At 34.7% G+C, this 19,597-nt stretch overlaps 1 protein-coding gene and 1 long non-coding RNA gene across 3 annotated transcripts; one reads left to right on the forward strand and one right to left on the reverse strand.

Moving 5' to 3' along the window:
- Positions 1-866: 866 nt before the first annotated feature.
- Positions 867-14,349, reverse strand: LOC133298766 (protein PHYLLO, chloroplastic-like). The gene is made up of 5 exons (XM_061498103.1): positions 13,996-14,349; positions 13,607-13,815; positions 13,030-13,147; positions 12,664-12,780; positions 867-974 (listed from the first exon to the last, which is right to left on the reverse strand). Exons 1-5 carry the CDS (start codon positions 14,326-14,328, stop codon positions 867-869), a joined length of 885 nt encoding a protein of 294 aa, XP_061354087.1. The 5' UTR covers positions 14,329-14,349.
- Positions 14,350-15,903: 1,554 nt separating this feature from the next.
- LOC133298767 (uncharacterized) lies at positions 15,904-18,438 on the forward strand. 2 transcript variants are annotated; one of them, XR_009749859.1, is made up of 4 exons: positions 15,904-16,428; positions 16,504-16,660; positions 17,401-17,464; positions 18,185-18,438. It is a non-coding gene; the product is annotated as an uncharacterized LOC133298767 (long non-coding RNA). The 2 variants fall into 2 exon arrangements; XR_009749858.1 differs by lacking the exon at positions 17,401-17,464.
- Positions 18,439-19,597: the final 1,159 nt, after the last annotated feature.

Consider the following 19,597-nt stretch of genomic DNA (forward strand, 5'->3'; position numbering starts at 1 on the left):
GCTTCTTCTGAGTCCGTTGATGTACTTTTTGATCAAAACGGGCGCCGAAAAATTTTTCCGGTGGAGGACGGTGGTGGCAGACGGTGGCTGGAAACTAACGATTGTGACAGTTTCCGGAAAGATTTTTACTCGGTAGACAGTGGGTCTACCGGAAAGATGCGGATCTTGTTAGGCTCTAGATACCATGTAAAGAACCTTGGGACATACAACCAATGTGGGACTATATATCTCAACACGCCCCCTCACACAATAGCCCATAGGGCTTGAAGAGTGGACAATGCAACAGGCCCAGCCTACCTGTGCTAAGAAACGCCACAAGAGAAAGTGGGGGGCGGCGAGCTCTGATACCATGTTGAATATCAAGAACAAAAAGATTTATAAGTAATCCGTGTGTCTTAACTACACAGCGGAGAGTCTATTATATAACTCAAAAGAAAGAAAATACAAAGAGATATACATGATGTGGGACTTCTATACTACTATTCTAAACTATTATTTACAACAAATGGAATGAAGGATATATAGAGGAACAGAATTTTACACAAATCTTATCCCTTTTGAGAGTGAATGCGGATGCCCTTGGGCAAAAAACACAAACTAATTGTCTATATTCTTACCAAAACACTATCACTGTCTTATAGCCGAAATACTCAATACTCAAATAAATTTAAGCAAACAAAAACAAAATTACCAAAAAAAAAAAAAAAACAAACAGCTTCTAAGCAATTACATTTAACAAGACCGATGAAAAAGAAAATGCAGAGTACAAATTCAACTTAAGATAGTATGACAACCAAATATTGGCAATTAAGGAAATAACAGCTATTTGTTGCAAGTAAAACTTACATAATAGGAAAGAAATAAACTTATACCTTTGGAATAGATCTATCTTGTACCAAATTGAGTTTTCTAAGGGCAGCTCTGGTGCATTTGGATTTCCATGTGTCAGTAGCAGAGCAGACATGACATATAACCTACACCGATGGAAATATAACATAAAGCACAAATACAGAAGGAAGCAGACGAAAGTACAACAAAAAGCAACTCCAATAGCAAGGCCAAAGCCTAACATTGATCAGGAAGTAAGGGGTTGAGATTATTATTATTATTGAAGATTTTATATTATATTTCTCTAAAAAAAGAAAATTAAAATTTTTCAAGAACATAATAAGAGAGAAAGGAACTCCGCCCATGTGTGCTTGCATGCATGGCCTGTCCCAAGCCAGGATAAAGGAGGAGGGTTGGCGTCAGGTGTTGCGAACCGGCCGTAAAAAACAGCTATATTTTTATGTGATGAACCTATATGATTTTTAGTTGGGGCGTACCCTTCATAGCGACACGTTGCATCGGGCCCCGGATGTAGCGAAAAATGGGCTAGGGTCCTTGCCACAAGGCAAGGCGCTGCATCGGGCCCGGGGTATAGTGAAAAGTGGGCTAGGGTCCTTGCCCCAAGGCAAGGTGCCAGGTCCTCACCCGGATTTGGTGAGAAGTATGCCAGAGTCCCAACACGCAGATGGGCAAGCACAGCCCAGGGGTTAAGGATGAGATTGGGAAGCTGGAACATAGGAACCTTAACAGGTAAATTGAGGGAGTTGGAAGATGTTTTTGCTAGAAGGAAAGTGAATATTGTTTGTTTGCAAGAAACTAAGTGGGCTGGAGAAAAGGCCAAGGAAGTGGATGGAACTGGTTTCAAGTTATGGTACACAGGTACTAACAAGAGTCGAAATAGTGTTGGAATTATGATCGATAAAAGTTTCAGAGATAAAGTTGTGGACGTCAAAAGGAAAGGCGACAGGATTATTCTGGATAAGCTTGTTGTGGGTGATTTAATCCTGAATATCCTCAGTGTGTATGCACCCCAAGTTGGATTGCAACCAATTGATAAAAGTCAATTTTGGGAAGACTTGGAGGTTTTGAGGGGAATACCTCGAGAGGAGAAGATTTTCTTAGGAGGAGATCTAAATGGTCATGTTTGTAAAAACAATGGAGGTTTTGATAGAATTCATGGAGGTTTTGGCTATGGGACGAGAAACGAGACTGGAGAAGATATCTTGAATGTTGCACTAGCCTACGATTTGATGCTAGTGAACACCTTTTTTCGAAAAAGGGAGTCACATCTAATCACTTATCATAGTGGCCAAAATCATAGTCAGATTGATTTCTTTCTGGCTAGAAGAGAAGATAGAACTTCTTGTGTCGACTGTAAGGTCTACCCTGGAGAGTGTATCGCTACGCAACATAAGCTGGTAGTCTTGGATGTTCGGTTCAACAAAGTACTTACAATGTGGAAGAGGGCTCAAAACCCAAGGATAAGGTGGTGGAAGCTTAAGGAGGGAAAAGAGAGAAAGTTCAATGGAAGAATGTTGCACGAAGGACCTTGGGAGTTTGATGGAGGAGTAAATGCAATATGGAATGAGATGGCTAAGTGTATTCACAATATAGGAAGGAGGGTGTTGGGAGAAAGCAAAGGAAATGGATTTCATACAAAGGAAACATGGTGGTGGAATGGAGAGGTGCAAGAGGCAATTAAACATAAGAAAGAGTGCTTTAGATCTTTGCATAAATTATCCAATGAAGAAAACTTGCAAAAGTTTAGATTGGCGAGAAAAAATGCAAAGAAAAAAGTGCGAGAAGCTAGAGGCAAGGTTTTCGCTGAGTTGTATAATAATCTTGGGAGCAAGGATGATGAAAGAGGTATTTATAAACTTGCAAAAATAAGGGATAAGAAAAGTAAAGACCTCACGCCAGTTAGATGCATCAAGGATGAAAATCAAAAACTTTTGGTGAGAGATGAAGACGTAAATGAAATATGGTTGTACTACTTCAACAAGCTGTTTAATAGGGATGGAGATACAAGCGAGGTGGACTTGGAGGACGCTTATGATGATATGAATAGAAGATTTGTGCGCAGAATTAATGCACATGAAGTTAAGGAGGCTTTAAAGAGGATGAAGACTAATAGAGCCTTGGGGCCTGATGGTGTCCCCATTGAAGTGTGGAGAGGCCTGGGGGATGTGGAAATAAAATGGTTGACCAATCTTTTCAATAAGATTCTCCAGACAAATAAGATGCTAGATGCATGGAGGAAAAGTATGATTGTGCTTATCTACAAAAACAAGGGAGATATACAGAATTGTTCAAACTATAGAGGCATTAAGCTAATGAGCCATACTATGAAGTTGTGGGAGAGGGTTATTGAACACCGCTTGAGGAGAGATACCAAGGTTTCTGTAAATCAATTTGAATTTATGCCAGGAAGATGTAACATGGAAGCAATTTTCTTGATGCGACAACTAATGGAAAGATATCGAGAAAGAAGAAGGACTTACATATGGTTTTCATAGACCTTGAGAAAGCATACGATAGGGTTCCAAGGAAAGTTTTATAGTGGGTTCTGGAGAAGAAAAAGGTTCCATCAAAGTATGTAAAGGCAATCAAGGATATGTATGATGGGGCTACTACATGTGTGAAAGCTTGCAACGGAACATCAAGTTATTTCCCTATCACGGTAGGTGTACACCAAGGGTCGGCTCTAAGTCCTTATCTCTTTGCCTTAGTTATGGATGAACTAACAAAAAATATTCAAGAGGAAGTACCATGGTGTATGCTTTTTGCAGACGATATTGTGCTTATTGATGAGAGCAAGGATTGTGTTAATAGAAAACTTGAATTGTGGAGAAACACATTGGATTCCAAAGGATTCACATTAAGTCGAAGCAAGACTGAGTATCTGAAATGTGAGTTTTCTCTGGTATGAGATGGGGACCAAGATCCCGTGCATCTAAATGGTCAAGAGGTACCCAAAAAAGATGCTTTTAAATACCTGGGTTCCATTTTGCAAAAAGGTGGAGAGATTGATGAGGATGTAAATCATAGAATCAGAGCAGGGTGGATGAAATGGCGCAGTGCATCTGGATTTTTGTGTGATCGCAAAATCCCCCTTAAGTTAAAAGGAAAATTCTATAAAACAGCAGTAAGACCGGCAATGCTATATGGAGCGGAATGCTGGCCAGCACATAGGCAACACGAGCATAAGATGGGAGTAGCAGAGATGAGGATGTTAAGGTGGATGTGTGGTTATACAAGGATGGATAAGATAAGAAATGAAGATATTCGACGAAAGGTAGGAGTAGTACTGATAGCCGAGAAGATGAGAGAACAAAGATTGAGATGGTTTGGGCACGTGATGAGAAGGCCCCTGGATGCTCCTGTGAGAACAGAAGTTTGTTACTAAGAGCTCAACACAAAAAGAGGCAGAGGTAGGCCGAAACTTACTCGGGAGAAGGTAGTAAAACAAGATTTAATGGAGTGGGATATAGATTGGCGGACGGTATGTCTGAGAACGGAATGGAGAAAAACTATAAGTATGGTGGAGGGTTAGACCCGTTGTTATTCCTATGTTCCAGATGGTCCATTTTTAGTCCTTTTCCCCTTCATTTCCCCATCTTCTTCTTTTCTCTTTCTTTTTACTTTTATTTATTTATATATATAAATATATATCATTATTGTTTTTTTTTTTTTTTTACAACCATTTTGTACCTTTCATGTGGGTTCATCTACCACCGACCCCAATTAATTTGGGATAAAGGTGTTGTTGATGTTGATAATAAGAGAGATAGGATACTCTGAAGTACATGGCACACTTTTAATGGTAAAGCACACGATTAATAACAGTTCATTGAAAAATCAACAATTTAGATTCTTTAACCAAAACAACCATCTGGATAAGAATTTATGGATTTGTGAGAATCAATCCCTCACCCCCTACCCTTGCAATTGCAAGCCGGTGTTTCACTAAAAGTGGTAAGAACCACTCCCTTGATTTCTCATCAGCATTTACCACTTGGACTTGACTCTTTGTTAGAATAAAATATTAGATTTGAGAACACGTATAATGTGTAATATTATATTTAAGCACATCTATTAGTAGTACTAGCTGTCAGTAATTCTTAGGCAATTAGTATTGATTAGCTCTTATCAAGGAAATGATTGCTCTTGTAATTAATATTGTAAATAGTATAAATAGTTATCAATTGAAAGGAGAGAACTGAAAATATTATTGATTCTTAAGAGAATATGCACAAAAGGGTACAATATGTATAGAGAGACTTATGGACCTAATGGGCTGAAGAAGGAATAAACCCAAATCCTCAAAAAAAGCAAACACTAATCTAGCTAATAAAGAAAATAAATAATTATAGAATTTTATCAATTAACAACACTCTCCCTCAAGCTGAAGAAAGATATTTATCATTCTCAACTTGCTAGTAATTTCTTGAAAGTCAATGGAAAGAGCCTTGGTCATATTAACTAATTGACGACTAAAAGGAATATATGGATCATTGAGCAGTCCTCTAGCTAGTTTCTCTTTGATGAAGTGCAGTCAATCTCAATATGTTCTATTTGTTTGTGTTCATCAGAATTGTATGCTATACAGATGGCAAACTTATTATCATAACGCAATTTAATAGGTCGGTCCTTCACATCACACTTTGAGTTCAACCATAACAATTCACAAATACCTTGGGTCATAGCTCAAAATTATACCTCTAGACTCGACCTAGCACCAACATTTTAGTTTTTACTCCTCCATCTTACTAGTTCTCCACAAAGAAACATACAACAGCCCAAGGCAAATCGTTGATTAGTCACGAACACAACATAATCGGTGCCAGTATAAACTTTTAAGTATAGGTTTCCCCCCTCTCCGGAATAATAATCATCTATCTGGTGTGGCGTTAAGGTATTGGAGAATCTTATCCATTGCATCCAAGTGTTATTCCCTTAGGCTCTCCTCTTCGCTTTCTAGTTTGTGATCTTCCGTATTTGAGTACAAGGTTCACCCCCAAGTTTTCTTGTTTCTTTAACGAGATAAAGGACATACTTCTGGACAAATAAAGATCCCCTGCTTTGAAAGGGTTATCTCTATTTAAAAAAAATCTCAGTTTTCCAAGATCTTTAACTTCAAATTCAACAGTTAGTCTTTCTTGCAAAGCACGTTTCTCAACTATATACCATTCTATGTTATAATAACATCATCAACATAAATAAGGAGAATAGGTGAGCTTACCTCCTTGGGAGTATAAAAAAAAGTGTGATATCCTTGGCTTTGTACGTATTCTAATGACATCATAACCTTGGTAAATCTTCCAAACCAAGCATGTTGATATTGCTTCAAAGAGCTGTCAAAATTGGTCAGTCCGCCCCAATAGGCCCTAGCCTATACGAGTAGGGCCAAAATGGCCTATAATAGTAAAGACCGCATGGGCCAAAAGCTTTATGAGTTAAGACCAACCCATGAGCCATCCAAAGTTACAATTTTAAAAAAATTCATTTTTTTATCGGATACAATGCATTGAAAAATTATTTTAATAAATGAACATTTAACTCCTTCATAAAATAATCTATACAAAATATTGAATTTTCATAATTTAATTTTTTAATGAAATAATATTTGCACATTATTATACAAGTGAAATGTAAGGAAAAATTTTAATCATTTTCCCGACAATCCTTGAAACAATTGGTTCTATATCAAAAATATTGAAGTCTCCACTTCTTATTATATACTGGAATAATAATAAATATTACTAAATAATCAATATTTTTATTATTCAGTAATATTTTCAGTACATGTGACAAATTTAACGGTTTGATATTTTCAGTAAAAATTAGTTAAACAAAACTTTGTATAACCTTCTCAACTCTTTTGCCGTAAGAAATCAAGTAATGCTGAAATTTAAATAATTTTTCGTAATTTAACTTTTTTTACTAAATTTTTATAAAATATAAAGGGATGTTCATAACTAAAGAAGCTATGTGTATTACTATTATAGATTTTAAGAACTTAGTTACATCATATAATCATGTTAAAATTATATATGAGATGATCCATTCACATAGGGCTTAACCCTGCATACAATATTAATTATTAATTATTAGGCAAATAACCTTTTTTAACATTCCATACTAATAGATCCAAATTTGGATGACTCAAAGAATGTAAATCCACATTTTAATACAAGTTTATCTCTTGTATATTATTTAAATTTTGATATAAGTGCATTTTTAAGTATTAGATTTATATATATTTTAACTTTGTTGATTTTATTGAAAACATCATATAAGAATGAATAAAATATAATTATAAATAGAGAAAGAAATATCTTTCACTTAAAATAATTCAAATAACAACTAAAATAAATTGAAACAATTCTTATTAAATCACAACCATGATATGTTTCCTTATTTGAACATATTTTTAGTTCTTTCAAAAATGTCTACAATAGTGAATTAAAATATATATTTATTAAATATATTTTATAGAATTATATATTTAAAGTATATTTTATTCATTATATTTTATTTGTAATTTATTCTGTATTTATAAATATTTAAATTTACATATAATATATATATATATATACATACTTTTTACTTTTTTAAATAATTGAAAATTTAATAAAGAAAAAAATTTGGCCCATGGATAAGCTCCAACCTAGTCAACTAAATCATAGGGCTTTGGGGTTAGGGCTAGAAAAAACCCTACCACAAGGTGAGCTTAGTAGGTTAGGGTCAAATATAGGGCTAGCACGTAGGCTACATGTAATACCCCATATTTTTATTAATAAATAATAATAATAATAAACAATAAATTAGTAGTAATAATAATATAGATATATATAAATAAATATTATGGTGATAGATAGCAAAGTAGAATATTAATTTTATTTTTGATAAAATTATTTTGTGCGATATAAGTGCTATTGGAAAATAATTTTGATACTTTGTAATACTCTAAATTATTTATAATAACATAATATTAATATGTATATATATATATATATATAAATATATATATATATATATTAGATGATAAATTGTAATTAATTGGATTATTAATTGATTGATGATTTAAGCATTTATGTTTGATTGGTAATGTTTGATTCATAATGATTGATTAATAATGATTGATTGATAATGTTCGATTGATAATGTTCGATTGGTAATGTTTGATAGGTAATGATTGATTGGTAATGTTGATTGGTAATTTGATTAGATATAATGAGTTAGCATTGAGTCAATAATGTATGAAGTCAATATCTGAGTCAAATACATCAATAAAGAAAAAGGAAATAAATTCATGAAACCCATATTCGAGCCCAAAACTTCAACTATAAATAGAGGCCTAGCCTAAACAAACTAATTCACTCTCCAACATTTCTCCTCTACTACTCTCTCTCCTTACTTCAAAAGTTTATTTGTTTTATTTTCTATATTCTTTTGGTTACCAACCGGTTCTCTGCCCCAATTTATTCTCTTCTAGAAGTTAGCAAAAACGGAGACTAGGTAATCCTAATCCTTAGGTATTTTTAGATTATATTTATTTTATGTGAAATTTGGTATGTGTAATCCTAATCCTTAGGTTATAATTTTGTTTGAAGTTTATTAATAGTAATCATAATCCCTAGATGTTTGTAGGTTATCTGTATTATATGAAATTTGGGCATGATCCTTATATGTAATCCGTAGATGTTCTTAATAGTTTGGTATGAACATTTCTATATATATAGGTATTTGTTCTTTTTAAAATTTAAATTACTACATATGATAATTAGAATATGGATACAAGTTATTCCTTAGAATGAAAGAGAATTTCGAATAAGCTTTTTTTGAAGTACATGGGAATCGAACTGCAACACACACACCCACTAAACACTACACACCCCACCACCACTAGGCTAGCCCTAGTGGGTTGAATTCCGAATAAGCTTGCAATATATGATATAAACTTTTATTTTAGAAATTATGATTATGTGCAATATATGATATAAAATGTTATTATTTTAGAAATTATAATTATGTGCAATGTATGGTATAAGACTTAATTCAGGTGCAATATATGGATCTTATTGAATAATTATGAAAATTATGGAATTATAATACTCTTTAAGAAAAACTTTCCAAATATGTGTTTTAATGATTGAATTTGAATATTTATAACTATGATAATTGATGTGATGGGATTATTTGAATGACGATGATTGGATTTGAATTTTTCTATGATGAATGTTGAAGATTTGAATTATTATATCCTTGAACAAATTGGAAAGTTATGATGAGGATCAGATTTGGATTTTATGGTGATGAATGTTGAAGATTTGAATTATTATATCCTTGAATAAATTGGAAAGTTATGATGAGGATCGGATTTGGATTTTACTGTTATGAATGTTGAAGATTTGAATTATCATATCCTTGAATAAATTGGAAAGTTATGATGATGATCGGATTTGGATTTTACTATGATGAATGTTGAAGATTTGAATTGTTATATAAATTCGAGAATTTATGATAATAGTTGTTTGAATTATGATACTTTGGAAAATTATAATGCCCTTGAGTAACTCATTTAGAGATGATAATACTTAAAGAATAAATAATTATGATTGAATCTTTCCTGATTGTGTGTGTTTGTAATAAATTAATGGTGGGAGGATAGCTTTGGGATGGTACCTTCCAAAGTGATGAACACAACTTTTGGGCTTTATGCCTCCGATGTGAAATTGATGTGAAAAAGATTGTATCCGTTCTTCCCAAAGTGGTATCTGGTAACAGTGGTTTTTTCCCGGGATACTAGTAGCAACTTTGGGAAGAGGTGTGCACACTAGGAAGATGTGAATTGATTATGGCCAATTTTGATTATACGTGGCTGGTAACAGTGGTTTTTTCCCGGGTCACGGGGTAGACTGGCAGGGTTTCCCGGGTCTACCATGGTTCTCTTCCCACTAAATATAATGAACTTAAACATTATTAATGAAAATTGTTATTTGATTTGATTATGAAGAATGTCATTGAGTTGTGAATATTATCATATTATGATTAATGTTGTGCTAAATATGTCAGTTGACAATTACCCTTATACACTAAATGGACTAAATAATCTTAAACATGATTAATAATGATATTAATACTTGATTTGAGTTATGATTAAATGACTTATTTGAATTATTGCTTGATTTATGATTAAATTTCTTATTTGAATTATTACTTGACTATGATTAAATGACATATTTGAATATTGCTTGAGTTATGAATAAATGACATATTCGAAATATTAATTGAGTTGATTATGTTGATTATTCTTAAATAAATGTCTTGATTGATATTGGGTTATATTATCCTCGGTTTGTATCTTGATTGGGATTACCAGCTTTGCTGACTTTTGTGTTTGTTTGAATGCAATGATCCTGCGGCTGCGGGGGAGCAGATTTTCAGTGAAGCATGTTGCAAAGGATGGGGCTAGCTGTGGGCAGTGAGGATCACGACTCGGATATTTCTAGCTGTCATAAATATTATGTAAAAAAAAAAAAAAAAACTGTAGTCTTAGATTTTTATTTGAATGTAGTAGAGTTAGCCTTGCACTTGTCCCTGTACAAGTGCGGCGGTAACACTTCCCAAATTTGATTATTTTGAACTTCCGCTGTTATTTATAAAATTATTGAATTTATTTATGCTATTATAAATTGTTAGAATTTGGGGTGTTACACTACAACCCATTTTGACAACTCTACTTCAACCCACATAGGGCCTTTTTTAACATACAAACTTTATTATCTACATTTGAAGAGTCAAATCCTGATGGGATCTCCCTAAAACTTCTTCTTACTCGTCATTAAGGAAGACACTCTTCAAATCAAATTGGTTCATGTCCCAATCAAACTGAGCAACAAGGGACAATAGGACTATCATGGTGTTTCTTTTGGCCATAGATGCAAACATTTCCTTGTAATCAATGCTATAGGTTTGTGTGTAACCCTTGACTTCTAATCGAGCCTTATACTTGTCGAGAGTACTGTTAGAATCATATTCGAGAGTATAAACTCACTTGTACCCCATTGCTTTCTTATCGCTTGGCTTGTCAACAACTTCCTATATTTTATTTTTCTCCACGGCCTTCATCTTGTCATGTCTTAGAGAATCTAGTGGATTGGCACCAAGTCGTTATCAATTGATCCTTGGTGCCATCTACAGCATATTATAAAATGAGATAGTACAACCCACCCACCTCCTTAGCACAAAGAATAGGAAACTATACAATACAAATCAAATCCTTAATATGTATATGGTGGAAAGAAGATTGGTCGAAAGCTGGGGAACATTAAGAGCATCTTATATACTTGGAGGGTTGAATTTAAATGTTAATAAAACACGCAATTATGGGTACTAACGACAGGATGATAAGAAAGAAATGGGTCAGTGCAGCAAGTCATATGATCGGTAGCACTAGAATCCACAATCCATGAATTTTTTAAATCAGTGCAAGAAGTAATAAAAGAATGAGTTCTTGTGTTCTTATCAATCATAGCCAAAGAACCAATACTAGGGGGCTTACATAGAGAATCAATCATGGTCCTAAGCCTCTCTGATTCCTCTCGACAAATAGTAGTGAATTCAATAGGCACATGTGAGGCCTTACTAGGAGTATCACATTCAGAGATTTCAAATGAGCTTGGCCACATGTAGATGACCTAATGAGCTTCTCAAGAACATATTGCTTCCCATAGAGGTTAAAGCAAATGTCTTTTGTGTGACTAGGCTTCTTATAGTAGGTGCACAAGCGTCTTTCCCTATCGGAATTAGAAGAAGAGGAAGAGGAACCTTGGTGAGGAGGCTTCGTCGAGATCATTGCAAACCCAATAGTGGGCTTAGAATTAGAAGAAGAATCTGGAGAAGTGAGCATAGGCGAGAGCATAACAGACTTATCTGGGAGCTTAGCATCCATCATGGCTACCCTACAACTCTTTTCACCCCTAACTGCGTGAAAAACTTCAAAAAGAGAGGGTAATTTTTCCTTACCAAGAATTTGGACCCAAGTATGGTCACATTAAGAGTTGAGCCCAACAAGAAAATCAAAGATTTGATCCCTTTCAACCAAGGCTACTAGGGAGGTAGCATCCTTGGCACATTCCATCTTCACTCTGCTATTGATCTAGTTCAATCCAAACCCATTCATAATACGCTAATACTCTATCATAGAGAAAGAGCCCTACATAGTTAAAAAAATCTTATTCTTCAACTCATAGCATGTAGCAACATCTTGCTTCATGGAGTACGTCGTTCAAAGAACCTCCCAAATCTTAAGAGCTGTAGGTAAGAACATGCAATTATGACTCACTCAGGAGTCACAAAGCTCCATTGCCATGTAATAATAAGAGATTTTTTATCATCCCACTCAGTGAACTATAGGTCTGTTTTGGCAAGAACAAAGACCTTCAAGATGCGCAACCTTACGAACAAATAATTAATAATATGAAATTGGTATCCATTTTATCTGTAATGATATGACATGATGTGGTACAAACTACAAAGCACTAATCATTATTTATACTGATATTAGACTCTAAATCCTAGTAAAATCAACATCAATAACACCTCTAAATATTTATACTAATATTAGACTCTAAATCCTAATAAAATAAGGAAATAAATTATGAAATTTAAAGAAATAAAGAAACTATTCCTAAAGAGATCACATAAGATATTCTAAACTATTCTAAAATGTAATACATCATGAAATATTTTTCATATCTTCATTCTAACAGTATAGATAGATAAACCAAAAAAAAAACTCAAAAATAGAAAACAAGGCATGCTAGACACCTGGTTTAGAGAAACTTCAAGCAAATGAAGGGCTTCTTTAAAAGTAGAGAAGGAAAAGTCATCCCATGCAAGTGTCATTGTCAGAATGGAAACACTTTCCAGCTCGTCTAGCTCAATCTGTCATGAAAACTTTTATCAGATCATCAAACAATATTATAACAGTGGGGATGATCAGAATACATGCTAAAGAATTAGCTCAATCTGTCATGAAAACTTTTATCAGATCATCAAACAATATTATAACAGTGGGGATGATCAGAATACATGCTAAAGAATTATTTTAAAGAAATACAAGAGGAAGGAGAAAGCAAGATATAGTTAACAATTTATATTAAATTAAAGGAAATAACTCTAATAAACCTTTACCTGCGGGATGAAAAAGCAAAAAGAACCGTCCTCATGACTCATGGAGACCAAATCGTCATCTGAATTTATATCCATAAAACCATAGGCCACTATATGGGTTGAATCAGTTGAGATGTATCTGCGGAAATAATTCATTCTATGGTTGGTACATAATAACTCAAAAATCTCATGTTTAACCAGATACCATCATTAGTAATCTATAATGAAGTTCCATCATATATGGTGCCCCTTTAAATACATAAATATTTCCATAATCCACTAATACATATGGTAAGAAAAACAACTCAAGTCTTACTCAGATCTAAATCAGATTTAATATATCCTCTCACCCATGACTCCATCACCCTACAGAGTTTATGCCTCAATGGAAACCAGCAGTACATTTCCCTTTTTTTTCTTATGTCCATTCAATCCCTTCTTATTGTTAATCCCTCCGCTAGCATTCTAATTCTTATATGTAATCACATGTTTCGTCATCAATTCTACCATGATTCAATAAAAACTAACTTAAATTTCTAGCCATCAACTTAGAGATAAAAGCTAAAACCAAAAGGAACTAAAATCAGGTTGAACTGACCTTTTGATAAAACTCTGATTTCCAGGGGAAGAATGTGCAAAAGAAACAGCAGCACCAATGCCAAAAACTCCGCGACTTCCATTCACATACAGTGACTTACACGTCGGATTGTCCGTGTTCTTGGAAAGAAAAATCAAGGGAAACACTCCTGATGACTCCGGTTGACAGCAAAACCAACTCAATGCCTTAGGACTCGGAGGCACGGCCACCTGAACAAAATCACATCCACATAGTAGTAATACCTCAAAAAGCATCATTTCAACAGTTCACTAAATAGAATTGATTCCACATTTATTTAACCTCGCATAACCAAAAATTATTTTTCTAAAAATGCACATTGTAACTGAAAGAATCAATTTTCCTTAGACATTGAGAACAGGAAGAGGCACCTGAAACCTAAGGAATCCAATGGAGCGACGAGGTGGCTCCAGCTTCAACATTTCGACAGCGTCCTTCATTTTCTGAAGTCCGTCCTCCAATGTCAACGCCGGAGGAAGAGTCCGCGTGACGCAATGCTCGAAAACCACTTCGTTTTCCTCAACGTCGACGGTTAGAGGCACCGGGCCGTCAAACTTCACTCCTCCAACAACCTCAACCCTCGGCAACACTCTCCGAGCACCTCCCATGGCGAACGCAGAAGAAGTGAACGAAGGTGGGAGAACGAAAAACATTGCCACATTGCAGAGCCTCGAGACTCGGAACGCCGGCACCGGCAAATTCATGGATAAGAAGGTGATAACGAAAATAAATCCACCGAGAAAAGGTAGAGTGATGCAAGCAAAGCGCTACATTATCACCTGTCTTCATTTTAATTTATTACCGAAGATGCATTAATTCAACAAAAAAAAATGCATGAAATTGCAATAGCATTAATAAAAGCTATTAATGTTTTTTTTTAGATAATTTTATTTTTTTTATACATATGGGCCTATACAGGATCATATGAAGAGAAAAAAGACAAAAAATAATATGAGCTCCATATATTTTTATATGTGTGTGGTAAATAAAATTATTTCCTATAAGAAACATTAATCATTAGGGATGATTATATTATCTGCCTATTTTTTATTTTGGTACACTATTATCTACCTATTTAATTTTTCTACTCTTACTACTTTTTTTTATGACCGCTGATTATAGTTAAACCAATAGTGATAAATATAACACTCTGTCACCCAATGTATTAAACATGCAATGGTAATAAGCGCAGCTTAATCCACACCAAAAAAAAATAAGCGCAACTTAATTAAATTGCGGGAGCTATTATGCAATTATGAAGACTCATTAAATTAACCGTGTGAATTAACTTTTTCTTTTAAACAATTCTTATGTAATTGCAATACAAACAATAATCTGAAATGCCTCATAATCATAAATAATACTTAGTCATGAGCCTACATCGTGTAGTCATGACAACATCCATACTCAATGGTATAAACCAATACATGTCCTCAACAACAATAAACATCAGAATAAGATTATTAAATAGTGACATAGACAACACATATGCTCACATCAAATAAACATAGTCAATACTATCAATATAAACATGCCTCAGCAATAATATGTCTCATAATCATAATACATGCATATCATATTATCCACTCTACTTCGGCCTCTTGCCTTGAGATGCCTCGAGATGCACCAACATCATGAATATCTATACCTGAAAAATGTTCCCTACACTGGGTGAGATTTTGACAAATCTCATGTGATAACCCAAGAAAAATAACAATAATAATATGTACCCTTATGTAACATCCCATATAATTAGGAATCTTTATAAAATTTCAATTAGGAATGTGGAAGAGTGCTTGTCTTCGAATTATATAAATATTTTCGTTACGGTGGAATTAATCTAAATTAGGGAATTATTTGAATTAAAATTGTGGGTGAGTATTTATTTTAGGCATTTGATACTCTTGTTAAAAGTGTAGGAATAATTTAATTGTAACATGTAGGAAGCCTAATGATACTTAGACTATGTGGGAATTAATAATTAAAGGGGTCAATTTTAAGATAGGAGAACCATTGGACTTATAGTTTTTGGACCCAATCTTTGTATTGGTCGTTGGCCCAAAGGCTTTAAAGGGAACTTAGCTTCAGCCCTAACCTCTTACCCTATTCACACTTATCCTAGAATCTTGCAAGGCTGTCCATGATTGGCAAAGGATCAACACATGGCAAAATTCAGTCACTTGGCACCCCTTTCTATTATACTTGTGCCATTAGGCAATCTCAATCAGCCTTTTTAGCATGCAACCAATGGGAAAAGTGTGAACAGTTTGCATGTCATTCCATTGGGTAGAAATCCCTCCAACCCTATCTCTCTCTTGTGCGCCTAGGAGAGTATGACAAAGCTGATTTCCTTTTGTTAGCCTTAAAGTTTAATTACTAGTAAGCTTTAACACTCTCTCATTTGCTTCCCTTGTGCGCTGTGTAGGTGAAAGAACAAATATGTAATTGGTGTCTAATTGCCAAACACAACCAGCCACCTTATCCTTTTTCCTTCTTGTGAAATGTAAGGTAGCTGAATATTATTCTCTAGATTCAGAACAGAAAACACAGCCTCTCAACCTCCCTCCGAAACTGTTAATCACCAAAGAAGCACCACAAGAATGTAACTTGCAATCCTTCCTTTCTTTTGACCGAGAGCCTTCATCCTCATCATCTCAAGACCTTGAGTAATTAGCAAAGTACACAAAGCATCATCTTCCTCTCCTCTCACTGATTAGACCGTCGAACAACCTACCTCAAGGAGAGCTCAACATCTGCTCATCTATTTGTCTTCCTGGTCCAGCCGTAATGCAATCTTCAAGGAGGTGGGGTATCGCTCTATCTCCTTGTTTTCCTAGTTTTTAATCGGTTCTGATTGGGGTGTGTTCCCTTGTATGCAGCAGTAAAGTGTGATCCTTGGAGGTGAAGGTGAGGGCATTTGCTTAACCATTGGTTGCTGCTCCCTCCAAGCGATTAGTGAAACTTTGGGTACATACTTGGGGGCTGTAAACCGAAGACCAAGTCTCCATCTCACCCTCACTGTTCGGTTTTCTTAAGGTAGGCTAGGAAAATATATTTTGCTATTTTAGTCCCTTTCCATTTTGTTCAGTTGGTGAACAACGAATCTTTTGAGGCATGCAAGCTAAAATTATTTTATTGTGAGATTAGAAAATAGCCCTTCTTACTACTCTTTGCATTAACTAAATTAGTTAGGCCTTGCATGGGTTACAAGGGGTTGAACAGCATGTGTGAAGACTCTCTTGGCGCACCATGCCTTGTGAAATTGGAAAGTGTACCTAATGTAGGAACCATGAAAACCGAACCTGCTAGAGTACATTATCTTGGGATTCTTCTAGTTACTTATTATTAATTGGCAGAATATAATTTAGTGCATAAAAGCTGTGAAAATTAACTTGATGAACTTGGAAAGATAACTCCCTAAGTTGTTGGGTTGTTCATTGTATTGGAAAGTAAATTAATAAAATTACACATGTTTAAACTTAGTGGACAGCACCCTAAGAGCCTATTAAATCCTGCCTAAGTCACGCAAATAGTGTTATTCAAATGAAAATTCTGAGTTCCTAGGGAATGAACCACAAAACCGATTCTATATGTTAATGAAAGTTTGGGTTTTAGTGTTGTTGACAAGTTAGAAAAATGACTCGGAGTCAGAAAAATTAGTGAGTAAAAGACTTATAGAAAACATGCAAAATGCTAAAGCTTATAGGCATGGCTAGTGCTTGTAAATTATAAGGACCAACGTTTGAAATTCTGTTTGGTTTTCCTTGCTTGATTAGGTGCACATAACCTGTGAGTGTGGACTGAGTATGCTGCTGTTTGATTTATATTTGGGCACACAATGTAAGTGTTTGGTGGTGAGACCTATTGTGACTATTAGCTAGAGTATGGAATTTTGAACTGTTGCTCACATGTGCCTGATGATTTGTATTCTGTTATACGTTATATGTGTTCTGCCTTTAGACTTGACATGATGGAAATTCCGTTTTGGGGAATTATTTGTGATTCGGCAGCTCGGTCTTAAAAGTACAAGAAATATATGCTATTATGATCTAGTCATGCATATGCACCTCATGATTCATCTGTTCTGTTGGTGTGTGCCAAACATGTCATAGCATCCAGCATTATGCATTCATTCTGGAAACCGAAGTATATAATAAAAGTAAGCATACGTTTGAGCACGCATCATATAGGCATCCCTCCGGTACCAGGGTATGGGACACTTGGCTTCAGTCTACATAGGTCCAGTGGAATTCACCTTTAGGAGCCCTATGGAATCTCCACTGTGTTTGTTAGTACGTGCACTGCAGTACTATGAACGTACACCTTTGGCGTTATATACGCATCTTGATTAGTACTTTGGCGTTATATACGCAATATGATTAGTACTTTGGCGTTATATACGCACTATGATTATATGTTAGCATCTGTCCGGAAAGTTAAATGTTGATGCGTCTGTTTTGGAATTTTGTGCCTAGTCTAATATTGTTGCTTTACTGGTTTTACTGCCGCACTATTGGGATTTTTCTCACCCCTTCGGGGGCTCAATTTTATAAATTGCAGGAGTGCGAAAGAGCATTTGATGATGATGTACTTGTATTGTGGATATTCTGTTTACATGCTGCTGTTGGAAATTCTACTGTATGTAGCTGATTTTGCTGAATGCGCATGAAATATTTGACATTGGTGTAATATTTGGGAGATTGGAAAAAATGTTGGATCATATATTATTTTGCTATAATTTGGGATTTATGTACTGTTTGTAAATTACGTAATGTTGAACTCGTTTGCGAAAACAATTTTTGTCTATTTTTAAATTCGGATTTCTGAAACTGATTTTGTGAGCACCTTGCGAGTTCTGTTTCTGGGGCTACAGTTCTCCGTTTGAGACATAATTTATATGTGCTTAACGCCCCAGGTGTCTAGTTTAAGATTACATAAACTTTACAATGAAATTCTGAAAGCTCGATTTATTATGATTTTTGCAAGTCAGGTCGTTTTGGAACATTGCAATGATTTGTCTTGTACTTTGTGAGTTCAGTTTCGAGAGCTAGACACCTCCGAATGAAACAATTTTATATGCACGTAAAGCCCCGGATGTCTAGTTTCCTGTATCTAAAAATATTTTCTTAAGCTATTGAACTCGAATTTATACGATTTTTACAAGGCAGCAAGGTTTTTCAGGAAAGCCATTATTTCAGCAAGCCATGCATTTTGTAAAGTTGCACTCTGATTTCAGTAAACTCCCAGATTTCAAACTAATAGATAATTAGTAACTCAAAAACGCAGTGCTGTATTTACTTAAAAATTCGTTACGACTCTAATCCGCTTAGCAGACAACTCCCTTGGGTGCACACAGGGGAGGGTGTCACACCTTAAGTGTATAATTATATCATGTCATACATGTTGGGTTTAGCATAAAGTGGTGTTATAAACATTGATATATTTGGTTGACATTGAATGTTAATGGTTATCATTTTAATTGGTAATATGAATAGTTATTTTCATTTAAATATGACCGTTACAATATATTAAGGATAATTAACGTAATTATGATGACCATTGATATTACTTGCAGTTTCAATAATTGAAATAAGTATGATGACTTTTGATATTACCATAATTAACATCTCAGTTAAAAAACTTCAGCTATAAATAGGAGCGTAACCTAACCAAACTAAATCACTTTCAATCCTCAACATTTCTTCGCCTTCTTCTCTTTCTTCGGATTTCAAATTTTATTTTTGTATTATTTTTCTGGCTTCCGACTGTGCTTCTCTTCTCTAATCGCTTTTCTTCCTAGAAGTCATCAAACACGGAGACCAGGTAATCCTACCCTAGGTGCTCTTAGGTTAGTTTTATATGAAATTTGTTAAATGTAATCTTAATCCTTATAGGGAGTTTTGGATGTTTTCATATATTATATGTAACTTTTAGGGTATTTAAATTAAATTATTTTAACCTCTAGAAATTAAT

Source organism: Gastrolobium bilobum, unplaced genomic scaffold (genome assembly GCF_033153095.1).
Source record: "Gastrolobium bilobum isolate Gb01-03AN ecotype WA unplaced genomic scaffold, APGP_CSIRO_Gbil_v1 utg26981, whole genome shotgun sequence".
Classification (NCBI taxonomy): Eukaryota; Viridiplantae; Streptophyta; class Magnoliopsida; order Fabales; family Fabaceae; genus Gastrolobium; species Gastrolobium bilobum.

What these genes read in the sequence shown, in the direction of transcription:
- LOC133298766 (XM_061498103.1), bottom strand. Translation starts at nt 14,328, where the DNA reads ATGAATTTGCCGGTGCCGGCGTTCCGAGTCTCGAGGCTCTGCAATGTG. An exon ending in TTGGATTCCTTAGGTTTCAG is followed by an intron (nt 13,816 to 13,995) that starts GTGCCTCTTCCT and finishes GATTTTGTTCAG; the next exon opens with GTGGCCGTGCCTCCGAGTCC. An exon ending in TTTGCTTTTTCATCCCGCAG is followed by an intron (nt 12,781 to 13,029) that starts GTAAAGGTTTAT and finishes TTTTCATGACAG; the next exon opens with ATTGAGCTAGACGAGCTGGA.